Consider the following 27,927-nt stretch of genomic DNA (forward strand, 5'->3'; position numbering starts at 1 on the left):
CTCCCACTGCAGCGGTCAGTAGGACCATGCGAACGCCCTCCCAGGTGGCAACCCACCACAGCTTTCCCCTTGGGTAGAATCCTGTCTGGGTGGACTCAGACTTAGTCATTTCATTACAGTCTGTTTTTCAAGAATCAAATCTTTTATCTGCCGGGGCCACTTGGGATTCTGTACAAACACTGAAGTTGATAAAGGTATAGAAAGTAGTTAGTTAATGAAGAGGGATAAGGAAGGAGCAGACTGCACACCTGAGGTAAATAGGGCCGACAAGGAACGGGACACTTCGTAGGCTTGGGAATGTAATGGAGCACAAGCTGTTAACCATGAAAGGTGATCAGAGCCAAGGCCACAGATGTGTGATAAATGATAAAATGGTACAAAGTCCCTGGAGCACAGATCAGGTATGATAGTCAAAAGTTTTCTCTCAGCAAGAGAAACCTGACTCATCTTGGGTGTTTAGTTTTTCCACTCTCCTTTGTAAAAGTGTGTGTGTGTGTGTGTGTGTGTGTGTGTGTGTGTGTGTGTGGGTGTGTTTCCCCCTAGTGCCACTGTTGACGTCAAACTGGTCTTGACGTCATCCCTTACACACGAGTAGGACACAGGAGAGAATGTTGAGTGTCTGCCTCGGTTACTCACCACCTTATGCCCTTGAGGCAAGGTCTCTCTCGGAACACAAAGCTCTCCCTTCGAAGTCGGCTGGGTTGGCCGGTCAGCAGGCTCCTGCCTCTGCCTTCTCACCCTGGGATTACAGGCACATGTGGCCATGTCTTGCTTTTATGTAGGTGCGAGGGTTTTAAACTCAGGGTCCCATGCTTGTAAAATAAGTGTTCTTACCCATGAGTCACCCCTACATTTTCCTTTCTAATGTTGCCTCTCTGCATGGATATCTTTCCTCCCAGAATCCTTGTTTGATGGGATAGAGAAGTCAGTCAAAGCTCTGAGGAGGGGGAAATGTACAGAGGTGACAGTGACAAGCTGCCCCTCCCCCAAGAAAAATGTCACATGGCTGCCACTGACATTGCAGAGATATGATGGGGAAGGGAGAAGAGCCCTTGTGCAGAGAGATGGAGACCCCAGGGTGATAGTGGGCTCTAATCCTGACTTGGCTGCCTGCCCCAAGTGTCCTATTCAGGTTCTCTGTACCCGAGGGGCTCTTTTAAGGCCCAGAGGCTCACGACACCCTGTGGCTTCCTTCCATCAAGATTAAATGCAAACAGGGAGACAAGCAACCCTGAGGCCCAGGGCCATACAGCCTGGAGCTTTCCTCTAGTGGAGGTCTATGGACAGCAACCCTGGCTAAGCTGATGGCTTCCTCTCGGCCTCTAGTGACAAGACTGTGGAGTAGACACAGGACTCCCATGATAGGTCAGAGGGTTAGAATTATAATAACGACAGACAAAACAAGGGAGTGCCCAGGGAACATGGCTGCTGGTGTTCGAATGTGTCCTCCTAAAGCCCATGTGCTGGGAACATAAACCCCTGTCATACATGCTGTGTTTGAAGCTGGGATCTTTAAGAGGTGGTTAGGATTAGATGAGGCCATGAGGGTACACCTCAACTGAGCTAGTCTGCTTGCTCGGTCCTGACATGTGACATCCCCTGTCACGTTAGGCTATAGAGAGAAGAGCCTCAGCAGACGTACCTCAGTGTCGTCAGGCTTCTCAGTCTCCAAACCAGAACCAAATACATTTATATTCTTTACAAAGTACACGGTGAACAGTGTGTAAGAGCGACATAAAAAAAGATGAAGACATCCTGACTCAGACCCTGGCCCTTGGGTAACAAACGGTACTGTGAGGACGGCTCCGACTGAATCACAACAGTGTCCTGCACGCAGATGACCCGGCAGACTCTGAGTCAGAGCCGGGGTTCCTAGCCAGCCTTTAATCTGGTATACTTTGTTCTCCCAACCACCAGCCCACAACCCATCCAGGGGGTGGGAGGCTATGGGTGGGAGTGAGCAGCACTCTGGCCTGCACCGCGTCACGGCACTCACTCATTACCTCAGATATCTCTGCAAACTGACTGTTGGCCTGACAGCATTTCTCTGCGGTTTCCATGGCCACCCCGTAGTTATCCACAAAGGCTCGGTACACACCCAGCTGGCTGGCCTGTGGAGAGGAAGGAGGGGAGGGTGAGACAGAGGTGGGAGAGGGAGCGGCCCCCCACCTCCCTGAGGACTGGGCTCTCGTGCATTGCTCTGGAAAAAAAAAAGCCCAGGTACAAGCAGCACGCGAGTTGCAGAGACCTCAGCTCTTGCGTGCTCTTCCCTCCCTCCCACCTGCTTTACCTCCCCACACACCAAGCACGACTCCCTCTCCTAAAATGACATGTTGAGAAGTGAGTCACGGCCCTGGACAGGTAATGGCTCCCTTCTGAGCTCCTTATTCCTCCCACCTCCCTTGCATAAAGGGTGCCGGGAGGAGCAGCTTCAACTTGAGATGAGGATCCAGATAAACGCCTCCGTGCAGGGGAGATGGAGGAGGCCATCCTGGCCATGGTCCATGGACCCTGGTAACCATGGTGGTGCGCTCGGATCTGATCCTGTCAGGCAGGTAAGGAACAGTCTGGCTGACTGGACAGAGGAGCTCTCAGGGCTAGCTGCCCTTCTTAGACCTCACAGGGGTACCTGCCTCTTATACACCGCAAGGTGAGAGACATCTTGTTTGTTCTTTATTTGACTAAAGACATTAATACAGGGTTCCCTCACTGGGCTTCTGCCCAGACACACACTCAACTAAGCTACAGTTTTCCATGGGTAGATGGAAGGGGGTGTGTGCCACCACCACAGTTATCTCTGGGTCTCACATCATTTTGGGGCAGTGAAGAAAAACAAACAAACTGGGGTTCACATGGGACAGCATGTGGACACGGGGCAGTCACGCTGGCTAGGTCTGAGCCCCCCACAGCAGCTGCCCAGGAGCTGGAAGCCTGATGCATTTGCTGTTCCTGGAATTTTCTCTGGGTTGAGCCTAAATTTCATGGGCATTTGCATTTATATGGGCTCTCCTATTTCTGGGGATGACAATTCCAGACGCTAGATAAAACCAGGTGCCCTTGGATAGGCTGGGCCTGATCTGGCTGCGCTCCCATTGGGCTTGCACAGAAGGTGTGGGGTGTCCTCCAAGGAAAGAGACGGGCTGGAAGACACCCTTACACAGCTCCTACACTTTTAACCACGCCAGAGAAATGGCCGCATCCTTGAGTTCCAGGCTGTCCTTCCGTGAACAACCATAACACCTGGAGTACTGCCTCCTCCCACCCCTTCCTCCTTCGCAGGCCCCTGAGTGAGGGCTTCCCAGCTGCCTGAGGATCACGATGGCCTTTCAGGAGAGGAGATGGCTATGCAGAGTCTGGAGCGTTTTCGTAGAGGAACACTTTCATGGCTTCTCCTTTCCTTTCCTCTTGCCTAAGGGGCTTACTGCTTTCAGGGATGAGAAATTCTGAAAAATCAATTCTTATGTTTTTGGTAACCCAAAACTGGAGCTGTATAATAATGATAAGCATAAAGATTGCCAAACCGGGTGGTGGTGGTGCACACCTTTAATCCCAATGCTCGGGAGGCAGAGCCAGGCGGGTCTCTGTGAGTTCGAGGCCAGCCTAGTCTACAGAGTGAGATCCAGGACAGGCATCAAAACTACACAGAGAAACCCTGTCTCAAAAAAAAAAAAAAAAAAGGATTGCCAGTATCTAGATAGGATGTCCTGTGATGGACATGGATCCCTATACTGTGGTCATTCTTTACCAGAAAGGTCTAAGGAAACATCTGACAAACTCAAAGCAGCCTGTCCCTTCTGAAAATGTCAGTTCAAGGAGCTAATATCGATAGAAGGAGCCTAAAGAGACTTCATAGCCAAATACATAGAACATTGGACAGGACTGGATCCTCAATCAGAGAGGGAGGAGGCGTGAGAACCTCAAGCAGAAACAAAACCCCACACACTGAAAGTGGACCACAGGAAAGGGCCATCTGCACCACCGCAATAACCCAGGAGTCCAGGGCTCTAGAGAAGGCACCAAAGTTGGAGGAGGTACACGTAACTCCCTGCATCCTTGGACTCCCAAGTGTGATGCTGGGTGGGTCTTGCCACAGTCTGTAAGGGCTACATGTAGGACTGTGTCTGTCTGTCCTAGGGAGTCCGCAGCATTCAGCCCAGGTTAAAAAACGCATGCAATATTCAGCAGACTGACTGGGACTGACATTCCCCTGCAGCCTGTCACGCATGTAGACAGTGGGAGAACACCACGGAAACCAAAAGTAACTTTCCAAATTTTACGTTCTAGTATTAAGAGTTTTCATTAGTGTTTTCTAAAACAGAAGTTCCTGGGAGGTTTCAGAATGCTATTCTAGGGAGAGTGTGGGGTGTGGTTTCTTCCAACAGCGCTATTCTTTGCTTTTCTGGAGGTTTCTGGTTGAGTCTGCTCTGCAAGTTTTAAAATTACTGGTACATGGCATGATGAGAGAGTTGGAGAAGGGACTCAAAAGATGAGGTGCATGGAACCAAAGACAGCTTCCTACAGTGCAGCTGGGAGGAAAGGACCTCAAGAGAAGAAGATACGGACCAAGTAAGTGTTAGATTTGTCTCCTGGCCTTAGTCCAATGTGTCTGAGGTTCAGGGCAGCAGAGAGGGAAGGAAAAACAACAGGAAAGCCACACCCTGGACTGGGGACCTGGGCTCCTGCTTCCTAACAGTTTTCTCAAAATTGAAGCATTCCATCTTGCAGGGGAGCTCCTGAAGCAGGAAGGTAAACAACTCAAAAGGGCTTCAGGAAGTCCCTGAAACTCACTAGATCACTAGACCCCTTCTGCCAGAGTAAACAATAAAAGCTGAGCGTCTCTCTCAGACAAGACAAGCTGCAGACTCTGAAGAGACCAGACCACTGCCTAGAAGAGGTTTAGAACAACTGAGGCACCCGCAAAGGACACTCTCCAACCTGTTGAGCTGCCTGAAGACTGTGTCGTGTGTTCTAGGCTCCCAGCTTTTGTGAGCTGTCACCCATGCTGGGGTGGGCTTTTGGTGGTGCAGGTGTCTTTGAGTCATTTCTGCTCCTGTAAGTGATCCCAGTAAAATTCATTGTTTCACTAAGTTGGACTTTGGTGGTATCTGTACTTAGGTTTGTCGTGGGATCCCTCACTGGGGTGAGCAGATGTGTGTGCTGTGTGTGTCTCCCCAGGAAAAGTTGTGTCACACAACAGCTCCTCTGTCTCCTCTCCACAACCATCTGAGGGTATGGGTAACCCAGTACAGTGTGTGTAGGGGGTCCTTTTTAGCCTTGTAGGAAGGCTGTCCTTGGACCCCTGCTAACCCTAAAGGACTCATTTTCTGCATGAGGGAGAGTGTTCCAGGCAAAGAATATGTGCATAAGAAGCCCGGGCAATCTAGGAATTGGGATCAACCATCTTCAGAAAGAGACCAGGGCTAGCACCCGACTTCCTATGGCTCTTCCAGGATGGGGTAACCTCTCTATTGGGCTGTTCTGCCAGCAACCTCCCCCCTTTCCTATTTCCATGCTGGTACTCACAGCTCTGGAGAGCTGACAAGTGTTTCTACAGATGTGTGTCAGATTCTTGGTCGGTTCTGATCTACTGTCGACTTTCAGAAACTCCTACTCTGTTGTCCAACAAGCCTTTGTCTTTGGTTTTTATGGCCCCCTCATACATGAGGAGCCTAGCCATCCTCCTTCCTTGCCGAATAGCTTTGAAAACAGTACCTGCCTTCCAGGGCAGCCTCAGTGCAGGTAAGGCATGCCCCCCAGGCATACCTTCTGCCCCTTCAAATCAGAGTGGGACCCAGCTCTGTAGGAACCAGACTTCCTCACAGCAATGTGTCTGTCACCTGGTCTATGCTCCTTTGTGGAGGTTCCTGGTTGCATACCCTCCCTTTCTCCCTTCGCTTACTTACTGTGTTGGCCTCGGTTGGTCCCCTAAACTCCTGGGCTCAAGCAATCTTACTGTTTCAGCCTCCCCAAACAGCTGAAAGTACAGGTATGTACCACTAGCCCAGACTCACACACTTCAAACCATCTCTAGGTCTAATCCAATGGGATCACTATGTAAACAGTCGTTATGCTGTAGTATTTAGGGACTAATGACAAGGAAAAGCCTGTACATGCATCATTTTTTTCAGCACTTGGTGAGTTCAATTTGCAAATGAAGACACCCATAGATACAGAGGTGGACTTGTAACCAAACTCCACTGTGCTCCCATCTGCAATCACCTCCCCAGGCCATGCTCTATTCGCCACTAAGAGCCCAGTCTGACTGCTGAAAGCCACTTTGGTCCCAAAGGCAGCCTGATCTGTGTGTGGACACTCGGAACCCCCAAGCAAAACTGTTGGAAGCCAAGGAGAACAGGGCGCCGTACTCACCCGACTCCAGCTGGGTTGGCCGTGTGTCCCTGAGCCCCTCCCTCCCAGTGGCCTGCCCTTTGGCACCAAAGGCACTGAGACACGCCCCGGGCTCTCCTTTTTACTGTCGCCTTGTGGCACAAGCCCATGGGACAAACCTAGTCCTTTCCCAGCCATGGCCACAAGTGCCAGCATGTTCAAGTCTCTCACCAGCTTCTGGAAGAGGTCACCCACACGCTGTTGGTGGCTCCACTGCTGTACACGGGGGAACAGCCCATCATAGAACTCCTTGTGGATCTCATAGAGCTCAGGCACTTTGAAGAAAATGGTCTCGATCTGCTGGCTGGTCAGCACCGGCTGGGAGGTGGTGGCAGCGGCTTTCAGAGGCTTCATGGGCTAGAGGACGGCAAGGTGAAGCGGCCCGGTGGAAAGGGCTTATTATTTGCTAGATTCCTCAGGGTGGTAATGGCGACATTGGCTTTTATTTCTTTGGTGCTGTGCGATCAGGTCCAGGTAGGACCTCGGGCATGCTGGACAGACAGGCGCTCTACCACTGAAAACTACGTTCGGGCTCGATCGTTTTCGAATTCCAAGGGAAAATTAAAAGAAAGGGAAAACTTGGTAACAGAGGTCTCCCGTCAGTATCTACCGGCTCCCAGAGAAGTGCAGATATCTAGAATGAGGTGTGAAGTGAATCCCAACAGGGAGTGCTCACCAGCAGCAGCGCCTCCAGATGGCTCAGGTACGTCTCCTCGCTGGCCAGGATTCCGGACAGAACCCACTTTCTCATCTCCAAGCCCTTTTCCAAATCCAGTTCACCCTGCAGGAAGAGAAGCAGAGACATCAGCTCCCCCTGAGGACAAGCCAGAGATGATACACTGGGAAGGGAGAGGGAGGTCCCAAGAGCCCTGGGACCCATTTAGCCATAGTTACTAGTCACTAAAATCTAGAGGATCATCCAGTCAAGGGCCAGCCTTAGCCTCCACAGACTAGGAAAGGGGAAGTTGGATGCCAAGCAGGCTGCAGGACCTCCTCCCTTCTTGCCTTGTGCCTGGGACCACGGAGCGGCTGCCTTCCACACATGGAAGGACAAGGAGGCTCTGACTCGAGGTGGGCGTAGCGCACAGGAAGCCCAAGGCTAGCTCCAGCAGGGCTGAGCTGGGGTACATCGGAGCTTATTGCCTGTCCATCCAGATTCCTGCTATTGAAAACACCCGCTGCTCCTTGCCCTTCACCCGATGTGTGTGTGTGCCTCACCTGGATTTCTAGACTGTCGTTCACACTTGAACCTTGGACCAACCAGGCCCCTAGGGAGCACCACCTCCTTCCTCAGCATGCTGTGCTTCCTGGCCTTGACGGCCCCGGCTGTGCATCACTGCCACCTGCCTGTGGGAGTAGCTAGCCGGGAGGGCGGCCGGCCCCCAGGCTCAAGACATCTGTCTGACTCTGCTTTCTAGGCTCGAACCTGGCCGGTAGGGACCCTCTTGCAAATTAGACTCTACGCGAAGCACCCGAGCTTTGTCAGCTTCCCAGATGAAAAAGCTATGAAGCTCTGCAGCCTTGGTTCCAACAAGACAGAGCTAACACATTGTGGGATGCTGACCCAGGGGGTGCAGCCTGCACAACCTGGGGGACCATGAGCTGATGCCAGCTTATGTGGACTGAATTGTGTCTGTCCTGCCCCCTCCCCACCCTCACCCCGTCCCATTCCTGCGGTGAAGTCCTGAGCCCCATGGCCTGAGAATGTGACTGTATTTAAAGACGTTGAGACGAAGTCAGAAGAGTGGATTCTAAGGCGGTGTAACTAGTATTCCGTAAGAACTGGAGTATATGACAGACACATACGGCAGGCATTTGACCCGACTGGAGTCATGTACAGCCATTCACAGATTCAAGAGAGAGGCCTTAGAAGAAAACACCCCTGTAACAACTTGACCTTCCAGCCTCCGACACCTACGAGAAAGTACATCTCTGTTGTTTAAATGGCCCGGCTTACGGTGTTTTGTTACGGCACGCCTAGCAGACCGATAGTGATGGCGGAGCCAAGGGCAACAGAAAGTGCTGCTTGACTTCCTGGCCGCTCCCTGCTTCACTCCCCAGCCACAAGCAATGTCAGAGGCTGGCCATGCCTGTGGAACCACTGTGTGGCACCTGGCCAGCCAACCCCACCTATAAGCAGAGGGAGATGCCAGTAAGGGGAGGAGCCCTGCATCCGTGGAGGGTCATGTGATGTTAAAGGCCCTGCCCACTCCGCTTCTGGTTTCCTAGCCCAAGAGCAAACCCACAGGAGCCCTATTACCCCACCTCCCGGGCTCAGAACAGGAGCAGTGACCCCTTCCATGACTCACTTTCCTAAATCACTAAAGGAAAAATGTCAGCAATGCTGACATCCGGGGCTGAAGGGCAATCTTATGCAATATGATGCTGTCCTGCATCTCTGGCCTCGACCTCCCACATATGATGGCCACAAATGTCTGGATAGTAGTGTGTACTGCCTGGGGCCTGTATGACCCCTGGATGAGAGTGGGTTCAAGGAAGGACCTGACTAAGGCCAGCTCAGACCTCTGGGAGGCTCTGCAGTTGGGCATTAGGACCCCACTGTGGACCCTCTGTGCCATAATAGCTCTGCTGGTCCATAATAACTACCTAGTCCTGTAAGAGGGAAGTATTTCATGGTATAGACTGCAGGCTCATCAGGAAGAGCCCAGGGTCGGGAGCCAGGGTTGCTCAGGGAGTCCCTGGCCTTGGGATTTTTATCACCTGGATGTCAACTGCCTAACTCTCTTGTGTCCCACCTGGATCCCTAGGGCTTGGATCACATTGTCACTGCCACAGGATTACCTAAGAACCCTTCTTGAGTCATGGCTTTATGTATGCGTGCATGTATATGTTGCTAAGCTGTGAACATGCAAATGTGTGTAGGTGGCACCCACTGCTCCAGGAAACTAACCCACCCAAATGGGTCCCTTCAGGGACCACCAGGCAATGGCTTCCACAGATAGGAGCCTCTAGGGCACAGCTGTGCCTGAACTTGGAAATTCCCTGGAACACAGAGTGCTCAATTAAGATTCGTTTCACCGTCAGATCTCAAAGACCTGGCGAGGTCCTAGTTTGGACCTCACTCTATGAAACCGCAAGGACTCCTTCAGAGTCTCAGTCTTCTTGTTGGGAAACAAGCAGATCCCAGAAATGCAGGACTACTGTGCTTGTTAAACCCTGCCCGTGGGGCCCGGATCTGCAGGATTTGACGGCGTGATGCCCACTTCCCAGCCCAGTGTTAAATGGCAGGTCCTCAGAGAAGCAGCCTCCCACCGTGGGGATGATGCACCTATCCCACACAAGGGAAGAGGTTAGGGAAGTGGCAGGCCTCTTGACAGCAGCAGCCACCCCCAACACCCAGCTCTCCTGTTCCAAGAACAATCTTGCTACTGTGAGCTCCAGGGAGACAGCGGGGGGCCTGGGGAGGTCAGCAGGGCCAGTGACAGTCCTGCCCATCCAGCATAAGCTGCTGCTGCCTGCATGGATGGGAGGGGCCGGTGGAAGCCTGGTGCCTCATTCCACCCACGCAGTTTGGAAAGCCAGTGGGAAACACTGTGCAAGCAGGACGGCGCCAAGTCCAGTTCTTATTCCGAAGGGTGAGGCCATCTGGCCCGGGGACGGTGCTGGGGTGGACGGAGAGAGGCCACGAGAAGAGGAATCTTCTTAGATGGGAAATCTTTTGGGGGGGGGGAATCAGAACCGTGCTGGTGGTGACACACAAGCAGCCCACTCTGTCTCACAGGAAAGCGAACCGGGCAAGAAAGAACAAGAGAGCGGATAGCAAAGGCTGGCACTGCCTGTTTATAACCCCGGCCCCGCACACATGACATTCTATTATCAGCACCCTACAGGCAGGGAGGTTCCTTCCGGTAAAGGGCAATTGGAAGAAAACAAAAAGGTAGCGAGAAGCCCTTTTGCCTAACCCGAGTCCAGAAACAGCAGCCAACAAGGGATAGAAACAAACTAGGCTCATGATAACAAAGTAACAAAGACTACCAAGCCCACAGGTGAGAGGAAGGCTGGTCCATGAGTAAGTCTTTCAAGACTCCTCCCAGGAGAGCCCACTGACCAATCAGGGTGCAGCTTTCTCGGCTATAAGTTCATAGCCAGCATAGCTGAGGGGCCAGGGGCCCTCTTCTAGTCTGTGTAGGACCAGGGCTCTCTGAGTAATAGGCTAGATACTGGCCCACAGCCCAGCTTGCAAGTGCTCCGAAGGGCGGACTTTTCACAGCAGACCAGTCCTCCCGAAGGGGAGGTCCCGGCACCCAGAACTGGCTCCACTAGCAGATCCTGTCTCAATAAACCCACCGAAGAAGGCCTTCTTGCTGCTCCCAGGGTAAGGGGTGCCAGGTCCCTGCCCCACCCCAACTCAATACCTACCGAAGGGGTGGATGCTCACAGAGGTCCCCTGAAACTCAGAAGCTCCACTGAGCTTGTGTGTTGCCATGGAATCCCCAGGGAAGTTCTCTTAATGCTCAACAGCCCAAAAGGTACGAGCTTGGCAGCAGGGAGCAAACCAGGCTTTGGGAGGCAGAAGAACCTAGGCAGCAGGGTAGGGTGCTCTGGCCTCTAACCCACCACATTCCCTAAGGAACCTAAGAGAAATCAGAAAGCTACGGTTCTGCCTGTCACCGTTGCCATGATGGGCTTCTACCCTTAGGGTTGTAGACACTAGAATAGCACACCTAACTAGAGGGCTGCTGGAACAAGACTCGGTGACCTGTCAACCCTCCTCATTCAGACACCTCCCACCACCTGCTCTGGTGGAATGCTTGGGGGAACTGCAGACCTGTATGTGCAGATGTGCAACATCCTGCCAAATCCGCAACATGGGCAGTGTTTTATGGACTCCTGAGGGGGCTGCAGAAGGCAGGCAAGGTTCTGCATGGAGTCTCCAGGGATGAGCCCCTGAACTGGGTGCTAAAAGGCCATCATCTACATCAGGAGACTGGTAGGATAGTTAGGGTGCAAAGAGGGTAGATCAGCTTTTGCTCAAGGGATGGATGGACAGAGACGTAAGCGACAAGGAGCAGGTACATGTTACATGCTGGCTTCCTTTCCCATTCTTGTGTTTCAGGACGAGGAACCTGCTGAGCCTCAGGGCCATTAGAAATCACAGACCCATACAAAGAAAGCACTCTCTCAACAGAGGTGTCAGCCCCAGAGCAAAGCAACCATGATGGAAAGACACATTTCTAGGGCTTGGTTAACAGCCCTGGGGAAAGTGTGATGCTGGCGTTAGGAGCCAGGGTCATATGCAGCCAGCGTCATATGCATGCCGAGCATGAACTCTACAAACTAAGCCATGATCCCAAGGCCCGCTCTCATTCTTATGCTCAAACCCAGGGTAGAAACCATCCAGAAACAAGGTAAGCAGTGGGGACCAGAGAGACAAAAGGGCCAGAGACAAGAAGGAAAACCGCTCCAGAGCAACAGTGATTGTTCAGGCCAAGAAGGGAAAATCCAAGATGTGAAGGGAGCTGGCTTTGTTGTTTCCTGTTATAAAAAAATATCCTGATAACAACACACACACACACACACACACACACACACACACACACACACACACACACACACACACAGGGGGAGAGAGAGAGGGGGAGAAGGAGAGAGAGACTGAGAAGCAATTATGGGATAAAAGGCTTATTTGGCTCACAATCACAGTCCATCACTGTGGGGAAGTCAAGGTGGCTAGTCCCATAGGCTACCAAGCCCAGGGAATAATACCGCCCACAGTGAGCAGGTCTTTCCACATCAAATTAGCATAATTAAGATAAATTCCCCACAGGTTATCCTAATCCAGACAATCCCCGTTGAGACGCTCTTCCAATACGATTCTCACTGTGTCACATTGACCTTTAAAATCATCACAGAAGGTATCCTTGCTCCAATGGCAAGAGGAGCATGCCCCTGCCTCAGTACACCACTGAAAAAAAAAAATGACCTGCAACAACGCCCTCGCCACAGGGCCACAGAATGGCTCAGGACACAGTGCTGGTTGGACAGAGTCACTGTGGGAACTGCTCTGTCCAGCCTGCAAGCACGTCAGGGTGATGTTCTTGAAGGAGAAGGCGGGGCCCATAGAGCATGCTGCTTGGAAATGTGACAGATCACCTCTCAGACGTTCCATCACTCCCTAGCCACATGACCTGGGAGGAAGCCAACAACTCGCCTCACTTATGCACTGGTGACGGGAAGGGGACGACAGCAAGGTAAGATCCTTAGGACTGTTGGCGAGGGTTATGTGAGAACTCCCTGGGAAAGGCAGACACACTCACTTGGTCACACAAAGCCATCATCAGCACCTTCTCTGTTGAAAAGGGAGTAAGTATACAGGGCCAGGGCTAACGTCAGCCTGGCCGAGCACTACGGCACTACGCTACCATGCCATTCTTGCTCAGGTAGGGGCCTCTGGCATGACTCCTCTCAACCTCCAGAACACACACAACCTGCCCCTCTAGACTCAGTTTATAAAGCAAACCCATGGCCCACCCTCCCTGCAGAACATATGCACAGGGCTGCCTGCCCCTACTCGATTCACGACAAGAAAAGAGTTTCCTGTGGTTTGTCAGATGGTGCCGTCACCTCCTTGCTACATGTCTCTGAACAAGGAGTTAGTTGCCTTTTCAGGAGACCTCTCCCCGGAAGCCGCGACCTGGTCCAGAGCAGAGCTCAGTGCCCCATCCAAGATTTCACATGTACCCCACATTCCCGGCAGGTGCCCCTCCTGGACTCACCACTTTGGTGGGCTCCAGGGCTCCCGAGGCCAGAGCATCACGGCTGCCCCTGCCTTTGCTGCTGAGGTGTGGAGAGGAAGAAGGTGAATCGTCGATGTAGGGCAGCCCATCCTGGTGCCGGCGCTGTTCCTCGGCCTGGTCTGCGGCGCAGCCATACCCAGGTGGTGTTCCAAACGAGGAATCTGTGTGTATGAAGAAGCAACCGGTGTTAATGAGAGCCAAGCAAGGGTCCAATTGACACCATGTCTGGCAGATACAGGTATCCCTCGGGGACTTTAGGTACACTGCCATCACTTTCAAGACCTACTACTAGCCAAAGACACAATGGATGAGAAGGGGTCCAACTGCAGCTTGTATCCAGATAATACAAGAGTAGCCAAGACTGTCCTGGGGAAGTGGATAATAGAGGGGACTAATCTGTAACATCTGGCCCTGGTAAAAAACACACACATACACATAATCTTTCCTAGCACATATACACATACTCTTTCCTAGCACACGGCTTCTAAAAATCATTAGACTTTCCAAAGTGATAATTATTTTTTTTATGTTAGTGAGATGACTGGAGAGCTCAGGATGGGGGCTGGTTGTTGGGAGTGAGTGGGAAGGGAGGGTCAACCACGTGATTAGAGAGTTGGAACTTTCGGCTATGACCCTGGCCCTCTAGGAAAGGGACTGAGGGTTGAGTTGATCATTAGAGGCCAGTGACCTAATCAGTCAGGCCCATGGTGTGGAGGAAGGGCCTGCATTTGGTCACAGAAGCTTTCTGCTGAGGGTGATGTGAAGACAGATGGGGGGCTTTCCATAGGGGGAGGGGACCTGGGCTAGGAGAACCCAAATGCAAAGATGCCCTTGTATGGTCCCTATACATCTACCTACAGGGATGCAATGGACAAAAAGACCACAGTCCTCTGTACTAATTGTTGGCAAACCCAGGAAAAGCTCACCAAGATCCTGGGCTGCCACCACCCCGACCCTGCCCCGGGCTACTACTTATAGTAACCTTTGCTAAGACCTTCCAGTGGACACACACACATAGGCCTACCCTTTGCATCAAAAGCTTAATTCGGACAGCTGGGGCACGTGGTGGGTTAGCATGGTGAGGAGCAGAGGGCTAAATACCAGACCAGTCAGCCAAGCTGATCAAGGCCCTAGTTACCTGCTAGTCCTGTGAGAACCCTTTATAAGAATGAGGGTGTTAAGCTGGGTATGGTTACACCAACGTTGTGTAACCCCAATGTTGGGAAGCAGAGGCAAGTGGATCTCTGTAGGTCTGAGGCCAACTTGGTCTATGTAGAAGTTCCAGGGCAGTCAGAGCTACAAAAGTGACCTTGTCACAAAATTGAAGTGGGGGTTGAGGGTGGGGATCGAGGGTGGGGATCAGGGTGCTTTCCTGGTGATCCTGACAAACAGTGGGGTGTATCTTTTAGAGACAGAGGATGCTGTGACATCAGCTATCCATGGGTGCCTACAGTTTGCAATAGGTCCTAGCCTGAGACCATAGGACAGCAGGCCAGCCCAGGTACAAGAACTGGCAACTGTGAACAGTGATCACCAGCAAGGTCTGGTGGTCCTGACCTGAGGAATCTGAACTACAGCCCAGACCCCCTTTATTCCAACCCAAGTACAGCATAAGGACAGAGGGGTCCATTCTAGAAGAGCCTCGTGGCTGGCGAAGCTCTAGTCATAGGAAATAATATACCCCACACAGGCACTTGAAACTAACCCCCCCCACACACACACACCTCAAGGCTGGATGACAAAGCCTGCTGGCCACCTGTCACTCCTCTGAACCATTCCCAGTTTGAGATTCCTTCCTTCCATTTTGCTGAAATAGGGTCTCGTGTCTCTCAGGCTGGCCTATGTCCTACATACAACTCACTATGAGGCTGGGGATGACCTTGAACTCCTGGACTTCCTGCCTCCACCTCTGAGTACTGAGATTATGGGCATGCAACCATCTACCAGATTTATGAGGCTTGCAAGCACTCCAGCAACTGAAATACACACCCAGGCTCTAGCTTGTATTTTTTTAATGGAATGGACCCTTCTAGCTTGTAATTTTTCAATGGAATGGACCCTTCTCCACGGACAGCACAGACAAGGGCCCAGTGTCGGCTAAATATTCCTAAGAATCTTTTGACAGTCTTGCTCTTTTCCTACGGCCATCTTTTCAGCAGCTGACATCCTCTTCATCATCTGACAGGATGCCTTGCGTCTGCTCCCTGTGGCTTCCACTGACTACACGGACTCATGTCCAAGGTCAAGTCAACACTGGGTAGTAATCAACCCAGTAAGAACATCAGGATCAGACTTGTCCCGGGGTCACTGCACATGACCTGCAGGATTCCATGTCTGGGACACAGTGAACTCCTTGGGCAGCCTGACAGGAGAATCAACTGCTTGGCAAGGGCTTGTCCACCATTGTGGAGTAGGAACAATGGGGACATTTCGCCTTCCCAAGGTGAGACCCACAGACCAGGAGGTCCCCTGCTGGGCCTAATAACCCAGACTCCTCAGGTTGTGCCTCCTGCTGCCTGAGTCGCAGGTGATCCAGGAACCGAGCTGTGTCCACCCTCTTCGAAACTTCCAGAATGATCCGGGCACCTGAACTCAGGAGAAACATGGCCATGTTCTTAGCCCTGCCTTCCTAGACCATGGAACAGACTGAGAGGGCCAGGTAACCCATTCATTGGAACACACTGGGAAGGCGTACTGGGGAGAACTGGGGTTGGGGCAGCAGCTCAGCTGTGGCAGAGTGGCCTCCCGTATTCCAAAAGTGAGAACAGATCAGACACCCAGCTGTGACAGGAAGGTTTCCCCAGCTCCTACGCTCCTCTCAGCTCTGCCTCTGCGCCCTCTCCAGGGTGCATTTATATTGCTGGTGATGGCTGTTTTTATAGACAGTTGCTCACATCCTTTGGTAGGCAGACCTCTCCAGTACAGGCTTTGAAATCTGCTGGGCAGGCAAGTCCAAGTCTCACCACAGTTAGAGCTAGTTCCAGACCCTGTGATCACAGGCTACAGTCTAGAGTCTTCTCCCAGAACCCTGTGTACCAAAAGCTGACTTTAGCTTGGGAAGGGGGCTGTAAATCAGGAATGTGAGCCTGGTCATCTACAGGGCTCTTCCTTTATTTTGGAGCAGTACTTTGTATGGGTACTTTGCACAGTACCCATGGTGCTACCCGGAGCTAAGTTTCCTAACAATGGGAAAGCCTTGGCTTTTGCAAGAAGCAGGGTGGAAAACATCTACTTGCTACCTTTTGCCAGGCACTTCCCAGGGCTCTTCATGTTGTTGCAATCTTTTACACATTCTGTGGATGTACACAGACACCTTGGTGGGCATGAATTCCCAGACTGCCATTTTTCTGACAAGAGTTTTGGAGTCTGATTACATTCAAGTCCACCTATGACTATTGCAATTTAAGATCCTTTAAGATGTAGGGAACTTCTTCACTGATGAGGAGCAACACTTGACAGCTCCTGAGGGTGTACACAGCATGCCTGGGACCCACACACAGAGAGGTCAGGGAGTATGCAGAGAGAAAGCAGGAAGGAGGAGAAGGAGGGCATATAAATGCATGAACCTAACCCCTTATTGGCCCAGGGAGTTATCCAAACATTTTCCTAATGGAGTTTTAATTGGCAGGTTTAAAGCAAGCAGGCACTAGCTCGGGGGTGTCACTAAGGCATATCTTGGCCATCTGTGTGACGTGTGGGGTTAGTAGGGCAAATTCAGTTGGTGTCTCCACCTGCTCTACGACCACCCAGGGAAGTGGCCATATACCTGCCACCCAGGGAGGCAGTTATTTAAGGCAGATATTGCAGGAACCGGAAGGAGGTGGAAGGCGGGAAATTGTGAAACAGTTGCACAACTGGAAGGGGTGACTGAGATCTGCCTGTAATGGGAGGAAGCCCATTTATATTAAATATGGATGCCAAAGCAGCTTTTGTAAAACTGTACTTCATGGGCTGGCATAGGAAGCCTGCCTAGTGTAAGCAAGGCCCTCGGTACGTATGTACACACACACACACACACACACACACACACACACACACACACACACACTTGCATGCACCCCAGCACAGCCTGTTGGAATAGGCTTGTTACCCCAGCTCTGAGGCAGCTAAGGCCGGATGATGATAAGGTCCAGGCAATGCCTGAGCTATGAGGTGACTTCAAGGTCAGTCTGGGCAACTCAGTGAGACCCTACTTCAAAATGAAAGATAAAGGGGGGTCCTAGAGATACAGCTTAGCATGCCTGAGGCTCTAGGCTTAACCTCTAGTGCCTACTCTGTCACTTTCCAAGCACATTCCAAATAGAAGATATCCCTAAAATTCTGTGCTGGGAACCATGTGATCCAGCAATTCTATTACCTACGTGACTAAAGAGACTAGAAAGTTGTTTACTCGGATGATTAAACAAAAACGTGTGTAGTGATGTTCACAGAAGCCACTGTTCATGGAGCTTTGGGCGGCAGTGGTGGGAAGCTTGCCTGGGTGAGAGCCCCACTGCTGGTAAAAACCAAGAGTGAAGGTACACCACGGTCAAAAAGCAGAATCAATCCAAATATCCATTTCTACCATGGTCTATGGGCTTTAAGATGATCTGACGTAAGCTACAAGATGGATGAGCCTTGAGGACATTATGCTCAGTGATAAGAGTCAGTAAGAGTCAGAAAGGGTCACATATCACGGTTTCATTCACATGATGTATCCACCAAGGACACAGAAAGTTACAGGAAGTAGGTTAGTGACTGCTTTGTGAGTATAAGGTTTGTTTTTGTTTTTGTTTTTTTTCGAGACAGGGTTTCTCTGTGTAGCTTTGCGCCTTCCCTGGAACTCACTTGGTAGCCCAGGCTGGCCTCGAACTCACAGCAATCCACCTGGCTCTGCCTCCCGAGTGCTGGGATTAAAGGCGTGCACCACCACCGCCCGGCTGAGTATAAGGTTTGGTATTGGGGGATGAGAACCGTGGAACCAAAACGATGGAGGCTGGTGTGCTGGATAGTTTTATGTCAACTTGACACAAGCTGGAGTTATCTGAAAGGAGGGAACCTCAATTGAGAAAATGCCTCCATAAAATCTGCCTGTTGGGCATTTTCTTGATTAGTGATTGATGTGGGAGGGCCCAAGTGGTGCCATACCTGGACTGGAGGTCCTGGGTTCTATAAGAAAGCAGGCTGAGCAAGCCAGTAAGCAGCACTCCTTGATGGCTTCTGCCTCAGCTCCTGCTCCCAGGTTCCTGCCCTGTTTGAGTTCCTGTCCTGACTTCCTTCGGTGATGAACAGCAATGCTGAAGTGTGAGCCAAATAAACCCTCCCCCCACCCCCCCAACTTGCTTTTGGTCATGGTGTTTCATCACAGCAATAGAAACTCTAAGATTGTTTGTTAAAACTGAGTGTTTAACACCCAACTGTTTGCTTTAATTAATTCTGAGCTAGACCTGGTGGTTTAGACTTGTAATTCCAATGTTTGGAAGGCTAAGGCAGAAGGATTACAGATTCAAGGCCAGCCTGGGCTATACAGTGAGGTTGAGGCTAACCTGGGGAAAACAGTATTCTCTCTCTCTCTCTCTCTCTCTCTCTCTCTCTCTCTCTCTCACACACACACACACACACACACACACACACACACTCACACACACACGATGACTTTCATGTTATATGAATTTTACCTCGATTAAAAATAAATTGGGCTCACAGCACCCTCCTCTATAAGCATAGCTCCTCAGGGAGCTTAGGGCAGGAGGCTTGCAGACAGCTTAAACTACATGAGTCACTGTCTTAAAAAAACAAAAACCAAATCTAACAGTTTTCTGAAGGCCAAGAGTGCTATTGGAAATAGACAAGAGAACCAGCCATCTGGTGCCGTAACCCCAGGCCACCGCAAGCAGCAAATGGCCGCTGAACTTTGGTATGTTGCTGGTTTCAGTGGGTTTTCTGCTTTCTCCTCCTCTGTTAGGTTGGCAGCTGTCCGTCCTGCACTGACAATCCAGTTAAATCAAAACTCTTCATAAAGGAGATATCCCTCACCCACTCAGCCACAAGGCCATGGCAAGAGCACTATCTTAAGAAGAGGGGCACCGTAAGCACCCAGTCCTGGGCCTCTTCACCCTTGCACTGCATCCCCAAAAATGGCATCACCATTTTTGGCCAGTTCCCAAGCATGGAAATCCCCGGTTGCCTGGGCAGGGAGAGGTCATGGTCATGAATCAGCGTGTGCCACACAGAAAGCCCTGAGGCTGGCTAAGCCCTAACTACCACCCAGACAGGTTGCAGAATGCCAGTCAGGAGGGGCCTGAGCGTGCCCTGCTCAGGGCCGGTTGCCTTGGCTCTCCAGGTAGCCCTATTTGTCCTACAGGAGGGCAACGTTTCCAGTGCTTTGTTTTCTTGGACCAGTGGTTCTCAACCTGACACCCTTTAGTACAGCTCCTCATGCTGTGGTGACCCCCAACCATAAAACAATTTTTGTTGCTACTCCATAACTGTAATTTTGCTACTGTTATGAATCGTAATATAAATATTTTGGGGGATAGAGGTTTGTCAAGGGGTTGCAACCCACAGGCTGAGAACCACCGTCTTAGAGGCTGACCCATACAAGCTGCACGGTTGTCTACTCAGGGCCTGGGTTCCAGGTGGCTGAAGACTCTGAACTATCAAAAGGCCAATTTTGCAGGACATCTTCCACCAGCTGAGTGTACCCACAATGTGGGCAAGCACCCTTCCTAAGGTGGGTCTGAGTGAGAAAGGCCCTCATAGGCTCCTATGTTTGAATGGTTGGTCCCCAGTTGATGTTTGGGAAGGATTAGAAGGTGTGGCCTTCGAGGGGGTGTGTCACTAGGGGGTGGGCTTTGAGGCTTCAAAAGCCCATACCGTCCCAAGTTTCTCCCTCTCTCTGACTGATGCTTGGAGGCTGAGGTGAGGGCTCTCAGCTACTGCCCCAGTGCCATGCCTGCCTGCCACCATGCTCCCTATGATGATGATCACGGATTCACCCTCTGGAACGGTAAGCCTCCAGGCAATTCTTCCATATGTTGCCTTGGTTGTGGTATCTTCACAGAAATAGAAAAGTAACTGAGACACACACCCCACCCCCACTTATACACCTGGCATCCAGAACACTCAAAAAATCTTTAGTCTCTGAGGACTTAGCTTGCCTAAAACTCCTAGACACTGGAGGCAGGAAAAAAATAATCTGATGCTCGAGGCCCGAGGCTGAAACTGGCTCATGCCACGGTGGGGTAACCAAGGGTGGAAACCCCAGCTAGGAGAAGGCAGCAGCCCTCTGCCGTGGGAAGAGTGATTTAATTACTGTTTCTTGAACCACTTGGCTTTTTATTTTTTAAGACAACAAGGTTAAGAAAAACTTCTTGGAACCTCAACTATTTATCCGAGACAAATGAACATGGCATCTATCTCAGCCAAGACATGTGCTGCATTTAACACCTGTCCTGGGTATGTGATGGGACCACACACGGCCCCTCCCTTTGGAACTATGGGAGACGTACACCAAGACAATCACGCCAAGGTCACCAAGAGACGAAACTGAGGAAATGACTACAGAATCTGAGGGAGGGTTGGGAGAGGCAGACATGCTCTGTCCTGAACACCAAGGCAAACAGCAGGCCATAATCGGCCTAGGGGTAATCCTCCCAAAAAACACATCCTTGGGCTGAGAATGTTACTCAGGGCTGGAGTATATGTGCAAAGCTCTAGGTTCCGTTCCTACTGCTGTTAAAAAAGAAAGAGTATGTCCATCTCCTCCTACCTCTGAGCCTGTAAGGTGAGTAGACTCTTATTTGGTTGGGACAGACATAATTAAGGAACTTCGGATTCCACCTCCATAGATTATCCAATTACTATCACTCTGCTGTGTTCTTGCCCTCAAAGACCACTCAGGAGAAATACAGGGGGCGTTCCTCTACATCAAGCAACCGTCCACTTCTTGGGACATCAACTGAATGACCTCGGTTTTGTTCCGATCTGCTACTACCTGGACTCCACAGGCTAAGGGTTCAGTCCAATACACCGAACTCCTGTCAATCAAATGTTGAGGCTACCTGGGACTTCTGAGTGACCAGCCACTAAGCAGTATAGGTCTGTGTTTCTGCCACACTGTTCTCCTGGTATAGTAACTTACTAGACTAGACTAGATTTTTGGAGAACTTTCTACAGACAGGGGACCCTGGGCCTGGGTGAAGTCTCCTAGCAGCTGAGAGTCAATGATTTTGTCAGAACTAATAAAATCTACCATGAATATTGCCTATGTAATTTTTTTGACTAGCAATATTCTAAATAAGAATGCTAAAATATCAATGTGACCTTTGTACTTAACCTTATTCCTTTCCTGGCTATAAACATGTAATTTTATGAGACCCTCACAAACAAAATTACAAACTCTGTTTACAGTTAAAATGTGTTTTCACTTCTTTGTGACCTGCATAGAGTAAGGACTCCTTTGACCCTTTTAACATACTTTTTAGGATTCTATGAGCCCACAATCCTAAATCCCATGCACTTCAGAAATCACGATTTAAAAAGAGTAAGTTTCTAGAAACCTCTTGAACAACATCACTCCAGAAGTCCACCCACCCCAATCACATATGTGTCTACGGCTGAGATACTCCAGGTCGAAGGACAATTTCCCCCGAGGAGCCCACAGCCACACCCGGTATGCGCTGTCCCTTTATGCTAAAACCTTTCATTAAACTCCAACTCTGCATCACATTAGTTTGTTTTAAATTCTTTTCTGCAGTGCAGTCAGGAGTCTCTGGAGACTTCTATGAGGTGGGCAACTGGCAGAAACCAAGGGCTGCATCTCTGGTCCCCACTGCCAGACATCATAAGGGACACAAAAGACAACTGGCAAATGGAAGAGTACACAGGGCAGGGTGTATATCCCAAGGCTGTACCGGGAACCTTCCACGCCTCTCCAGATGTTCACTTGGAAGCTCTCTGAACCCCGATGTTTAGTTGTTTTTTATGAGGCATGACTGACTCGCTCAGTGACCACTGGCATCAATTCAACCTCCAGCCCCCCTTGTCCCTCCCCCAGAGGTGGGGAGAAGGGCTGAAAGTTCCAACTCTAATCTTGTGGGAGCTGGTTAGGCTGGCAACCAGCCCCATCCTGAAGCTCTTTAGCCTTCCAAAGTATGAGACAAGGAACTATTTTTGGAACCACACTGTTTGTAGTTTTTTTGTTCTAGATCAATGCATGGCCTACAGAGGAACTCAGAAACCGGCACCAAGGAACCACTTCCTAATTACCACCTGCCCATGGAAACAGGACTCTAACCAGCTGGCCATGAGCACGACATGCCCTGAGCACCACAGCTAGGTCTCAAAGTGGAGACCTAAGGTGGTCTTCCAGTTAATAATTAATAGCAGAAGGTTTGGTCATACTCTAGGCTGGATCTTCAACTTGGTGCATTCGTGAACTGAACTGGAATGAGGCTGCCGGGAACAGGGTAGGGTGTGTGCAAATGATGTTCTGTATCTAGTGCCAGAACTTATGGCATAGGATACGTGGGCAGATGTCAAAAGCCAAGGGACAGATCAAAAAGTGGCAGGGTCTGCTAGCCTAGCATAAACAGATTCTCCCCTGGGAACTCTGTTTTTGTTTGTTTGTTTGTTTGTTTGTTTGTTTGTTTGTTTTGATTAAACAGGTATCTGTTAGGAGACATATAATCCTTTTTGTTCCCCATCTCCTTCTTCAACAATTTCCCTGAAAAAGAAAAGACAACAGACAGACTGGTATCGCAGGGATGGGGGAGGAGTCAGAGATTCTTTTCATCTCAACATTCCCATCAGTGAAACGAGGCTAATGACAGACATTCTTACCCATATGCCCTGGGGGGTAACAAGTAAACCATCACTCCCCTACCAGAAGGAGGAAGCACCTAGAAGCATCACTTAAACCAGTGACTGCAAACTGGGTATTCATCCCATCCAGGGCGTGGTAGTTATGGCCACTACGTGGCTCCCTTCCGGAAAACCTTATGGTCTTCCCTTGCTTAGCTTCTTTAGTGTGTGGAACCTCTTCTTTCACTGTTTTAAACCGGCTCCACTTAGAAAACATGGCAAGATCCACGTGCTGGCGGGGCTCACAGCAAGCGCCTAAGTCTGTCTTCTGTTGCTATAATGCAACACCAGAGGGCAAGGTCTTATAAAAAAGATGATTTAGCTCACAGTTAGCATGGGGCAGGCGTGGTTCTGCTGAGGGCTCCCCTAACTGTATCGTATCACGGTGGGTGGCATCTGTTACAGTATACATAGGAAACGTTCCCCAAAGGCTCTCGTGTGTTAAAAAGCTTAGTCCCCAGCTTTTGGGAGGTGGTATAAACTACAGGAGTTAAGGCTCAGTGGGAGGAACAGGTCACTATTCTTAGGAGCTATTCATTGTCTTCGGCCCCTTCCTCTGGGTTCCACTCCCCTTCGCTTCACTGCCAAAGACAAAGCTTTCCTCTACTGGGTCTTTTCTCTATAAGGCCTCTGTCTTGACAATGACCTAGAAGCAAAGGCAGCAGATGACCATGGACTAAAACCTCAGAAACCATAAGCCGAAATGAATCCTTCCTTCCTCGCTTGCTTCCTCGCTTGCTTTCTCGGACACTTTCATTCCGGTGATAAAAAGTCTGACTAATGGAGCAGAGCACCACTGTGGAGAATGCCAGAGAGGAGAAGGGACTGGTGCCTTCTCCTAGGATAACCCATTGTTGGATCTAATGTAGAGTCCTGTGAGAACTAACCTAAGAGTCACTTGCCCAATATCTTAACCAACTTCTACTGGGTCTCACCTCTAAAAAGGCCATTACCGATCAGCATTGCTACACTAGAGGCCAAACTTCTAACATTCAAATCTTTGGGGTTACATATCAAAATCATAGCAGCATCTACCTATAGGGTTGTTAGGCTTTTGTGGGCCAGAGAATCATCTGGGCACAGCACTCGTAGCCTACTAGAAAAGGTCGGCGGAGCTTGTAATGCCCACGGTATATACAGGCCACTTAACTACAAAGGTCCTCTTTCCCATTTTCTCAGATGCCGGGTGTTTCCAGATTTCTCTTCTCAGGCACAAACTGGGCTGGAGAGGAACTCTGCAGGGCTTCAGGATCTGCAGGCCAAAGAAAGTCTCTGCAGATGGCTGAGAAATGAGCCAGAAAGCCAGCCAGTAAGGATCCCTTTGTCCAGATGCAAGAGGAGACAGAGAGCTTGGCTCTCGACCTGAAACTCAAAACCGTCACATTGGAATTACCACTCATGGTGATAATCCCAGTTGTCATCAAGGGTGTGACAATCTGTTCCAAGACCCACCTGTCACTCCTTGGTCAGTCAGGCTGGGGAACCAGGCCTGGCTCCCAGCCTGCTTCCTCCAGGGAGAAGGGATTCACAGGCCTGAGCCGTCCCTGACAACCACAGCTGCCAGACACTCGCACACCCACTCAGGGCCCACACTCAGTCACCTGCCAGACCAGTCAGGTGAGCAGGCCCTGATGACAGCTGGGGTACATTCCATTCGTGAAGCACTCTCCAGGGAAAGCTAGTCTCTGAGACTCCAAGGAGGAGCAGCTGGACCACTTCTCTCTGTGACGGAGTCCTTACGTCATCAATTGGAATAGTATCAGGAAGAGGCCTTCCTCCCGAACTGTGGGATCCACCGGGAGCCGAGGCGTCTGGAGGGGTGCTCAGAAGGTATCCGACACGGGCTCTAAGCCTGGTGTGTCTCACAGAAAATCTCCAAGTAGTAAAGTAACAGCTTGACTCTACTGGACCACCTTGCCCAACACTCTTGCCTCAACAGCCACCTCCGTCCTTGGGGCCTTGCAAAGTTGGCAGCTTATTTAGGATGAGTCAAAGACACTCAGGCTTCCTGCACACTTCTCACATACAAGCTAATCCTAGCCCACTTCCAAAGGTCCCTGTTCGAGCCCACCGACCTCCCTCTGGAGGGGGCTACCGCCAGCCCCTGGCAAAGGATAGCAGTAGTGACCATCAATTTCACACCAGTGTCTGGCAGACGCTAGTCACCTCCATTTTCAGGAAGAAAGCCCAGAGCTGCTTGCACCCAGGGCTCTTAGTTAAGATGGAGTATGCTTTGCATCTGGGCTGTGCACATTTGTGTTGCCCTTTTTGCTGAATTTTGCTCTGTTCGTGACTGGAGCACAGGAGCGGTCAGCGGCAGAGCATGGACCATGTATTTAGAAGGGTGGACTGATCTATTTGGACAGCTGACTGATGACCATCAGTATTTGGACAGCTGACGGATGACCATCAGTCCGCTTCCACCTGCTGAGTCAGCAGCACACTGGCAATGCAAATGTCTCACAGCTCCACCAAGAATGCACTGGAGTTGCAGGATGGGAGTCCTACAGCCGGGGGAAGAGAGAGCTGTGAGATGGCCAGAGCGGCATGCAGTGGAATCCCGGGGCTCAAAGACTCATAGAAGGAAGCTATTGTCTACGTGCACCTGGGGGGGGGGGGGGCTGGTTGTTGTGTTGCAAGGTGGTATCTGGAGCGTCTCGAACTGAAGCGCCCCCAAAGGCCTCCATAAGCCACCACGGCCACCAGTCCCGGAGGCGTCGCCAGCTCTCACGGGCAACATCCCTCAGCCTTGTGGAGGAGGCATTGTGTGAGATGTCGCTTGCTACAGACGACATGTTTGAGTCTCTTTAAAATTCACATTTTTGGGGTGAGACCTTAGGCAGGTGGACAGGACGGAAGGGTGATATGCCTGTTGAGTGGGAATGGTACTTTTCTGGGACCCCAGAGTACTCTCTCACCCTTCCACCACGGGAAGACACAGTGAGAAGATCAGTCAAGGCACCAGAAAGAAGGGTCCCTGACCAGGCACCATCTCTGCAGACACCTTGATCTCAGCCCACTGCCTCTCGGACGGAGAAACGATCATTGGTGGTTTAGGTTACCCGGTTTACAGTACTTTTACTAAAGCCTGAATAGCCTTGAGACTGACAAATCTGATGTATAAACAGATCTGTATTCTGAGTGTCTCCTAGAGGCCCTCTTTGTACCTCGTGTCTGAGAACACGCGGACTTGACCATTCCACCTTCTTTACTCTAGGGGTGTTCTCTTCCTGGGAGGCGCTCACACAGGCTTTATACTCAGGATTCTGCCTCGGGAGGTCAGGCAGAAATGCTTTCAAGGCTTAAGAGATGGAGATGAAATGGGAGCCTGATTTCTGCTGGTGTTTATCCTCATCCCAGCTGAAAAATCAGGAGCATTCAGGACAAACTACTGATGTACATACAGCTGAGTTGTAGACCCTGTCTAACTGGCCCCTCAGGGCAGAGGGCGGGCTGTGTCCATGTACCCTTCTCCCTCCCAGCTGTCCGCAGCCTCAGGCTGCCTTAGGCTCCAAGGCCCTCTGAGCCCTGAGCTCAGCCTCGGTTCCACGCTAGCTCAGACATGTGGCCCAGTGCCTCGTACTGGCTACTGATTTCCAGTGCACACCGCAGCCTGACCAGCCTGGGCCCCGGGTGCTCCTCTCTAGAGCCTGGCTCACACCTACCTTGTATCTGCTGGGTCTACGAGTCCTACCCATCTTTATAACCCACCTTTCCTTTCCCTGAGAGTCGTAATTGACTCTTGCTCCTGCAGCCTGGGCCAGGGGGCATTCTCCAGAGATCTTTCTCTCATCCTTCACAGGATCCTCCTACTCCAATACTCACATCTAGATTATGGATTTTCTTTCAACTTTTAGTATTCCCTAAAGACAAGGGCCCATTCTGGTCCCTCTGCAGGCTGATGAGCATTTAAAGACCATGGACCATTTGCAGAGCACACCTCTAGGCCACTTATACTGTACCACTAATTAGGTGCTCAGATCTAAACCAGTAGGCCAGCAACTACACATGTGCAGAACCACTGAGAGCCTGTCTGTGTCTAGCCAGGGAAGACACCAGACTAGCCAAACTCACAGTAGACCGTGAGGCCAGGGGAGGGGTGGAGCGCCTGACATACAGGAGACTTTTTAAAGACTTTGAGTTGATAAGATACAAATAAATAATATAAATAGATGGTAGTCTCCTAAGACTACCCGGCAGGGCCAGGGTCTCCGTAAAAATGTCAGAAGAAAGAATGCACAGGACTGGAGATGTAGCCAGTTGGTGGAGTGCTTGTCTAGTATGTGTGAGACCCTGGGTTTGATCTCCAGCACTACATGGTCCACACCTATAAACCCAGGGAGGGAGATCAGGAGGATCAGAAGTAGGCCATTCTCAACTACAGAAGTTCAAATCCTGCTCAGGTTACATGAGACAAAAGAGGAGAGGAGGAGGGGGGGGGAGAAGAGAAGGGAAGGGAGGAGGAAGGAGGAGGGAAGGAGGGAGGGGAGGAGGGAAGGAGGGAGAGGAGGAGGAGGGAAGGAGGGAGGGGAGGAGGAGGGAAGGAGGGAGGGGAGGAGGAGGGGAGGAGGAGGGAGAAGAGGGAGGAGAGGCAGAGGGAGGAGGGAGGGAGGAGAGGAAGAGGGAGGAGGGAGGAGAGAAGGAGAGGCAGAAGGAAGGGAGGGGAGGAAGAGGGAGGGGAGGAGGAAGGAAGGGAGGAAGGGGGAGGGAGGGGAGGAGGAGGGAGGGGAGCAGAAAGGATGGGAGGGGACGGGGGAGAGGAGAGGGATGTTTACATACATGGCCACAGCTGACACCTTCTAGAGGACTTATACCAGAGCTCAGCACATCTGCATGGTGAATAGGCTGGGCTCATTGGGAATGAATCACAAAAACCCAAAGTGACGTTCTTGGTTACTGACCACCAGAAAACCTCCCATACCTTGTGTCCAGTCCCTCC

The 27,927-nt window shown here is 50.9% G+C and overlaps 1 protein-coding gene across 1 annotated transcript in view; it reads right to left on the reverse strand.

The window, feature by feature from the left end:
- Positions 1–27,927, reverse strand: part of Bcr (BCR activator of RhoGEF and GTPase) — a 125,261-nt gene that overhangs the window by 44,287 nt on the left and 53,047 nt on the right. Inside the window, exons 2-5 of the mRNA XM_059281478.1 lie at positions 13,125–13,306; positions 7,064–7,168; positions 6,559–6,744; positions 2,004–2,111 (exon numbers count right to left, since the gene is read on the reverse strand). Of these exons, the coding sequence (XP_059137461.1) occupies positions 2,004–2,111; positions 6,559–6,744; positions 7,064–7,168; positions 13,125–13,306 (581 nt within the window). The remainder of the gene's footprint in view (positions 1–2,003; positions 2,112–6,558; positions 6,745–7,063; positions 7,169–13,124; positions 13,307–27,927) is intronic.

This window comes from Peromyscus eremicus, chromosome 16_21 (assembly GCF_949786415.1).
Source record: "Peromyscus eremicus chromosome 16_21, PerEre_H2_v1, whole genome shotgun sequence".
NCBI classification, from domain to species: domain Eukaryota; kingdom Metazoa; phylum Chordata; class Mammalia; order Rodentia; family Cricetidae; genus Peromyscus; species Peromyscus eremicus.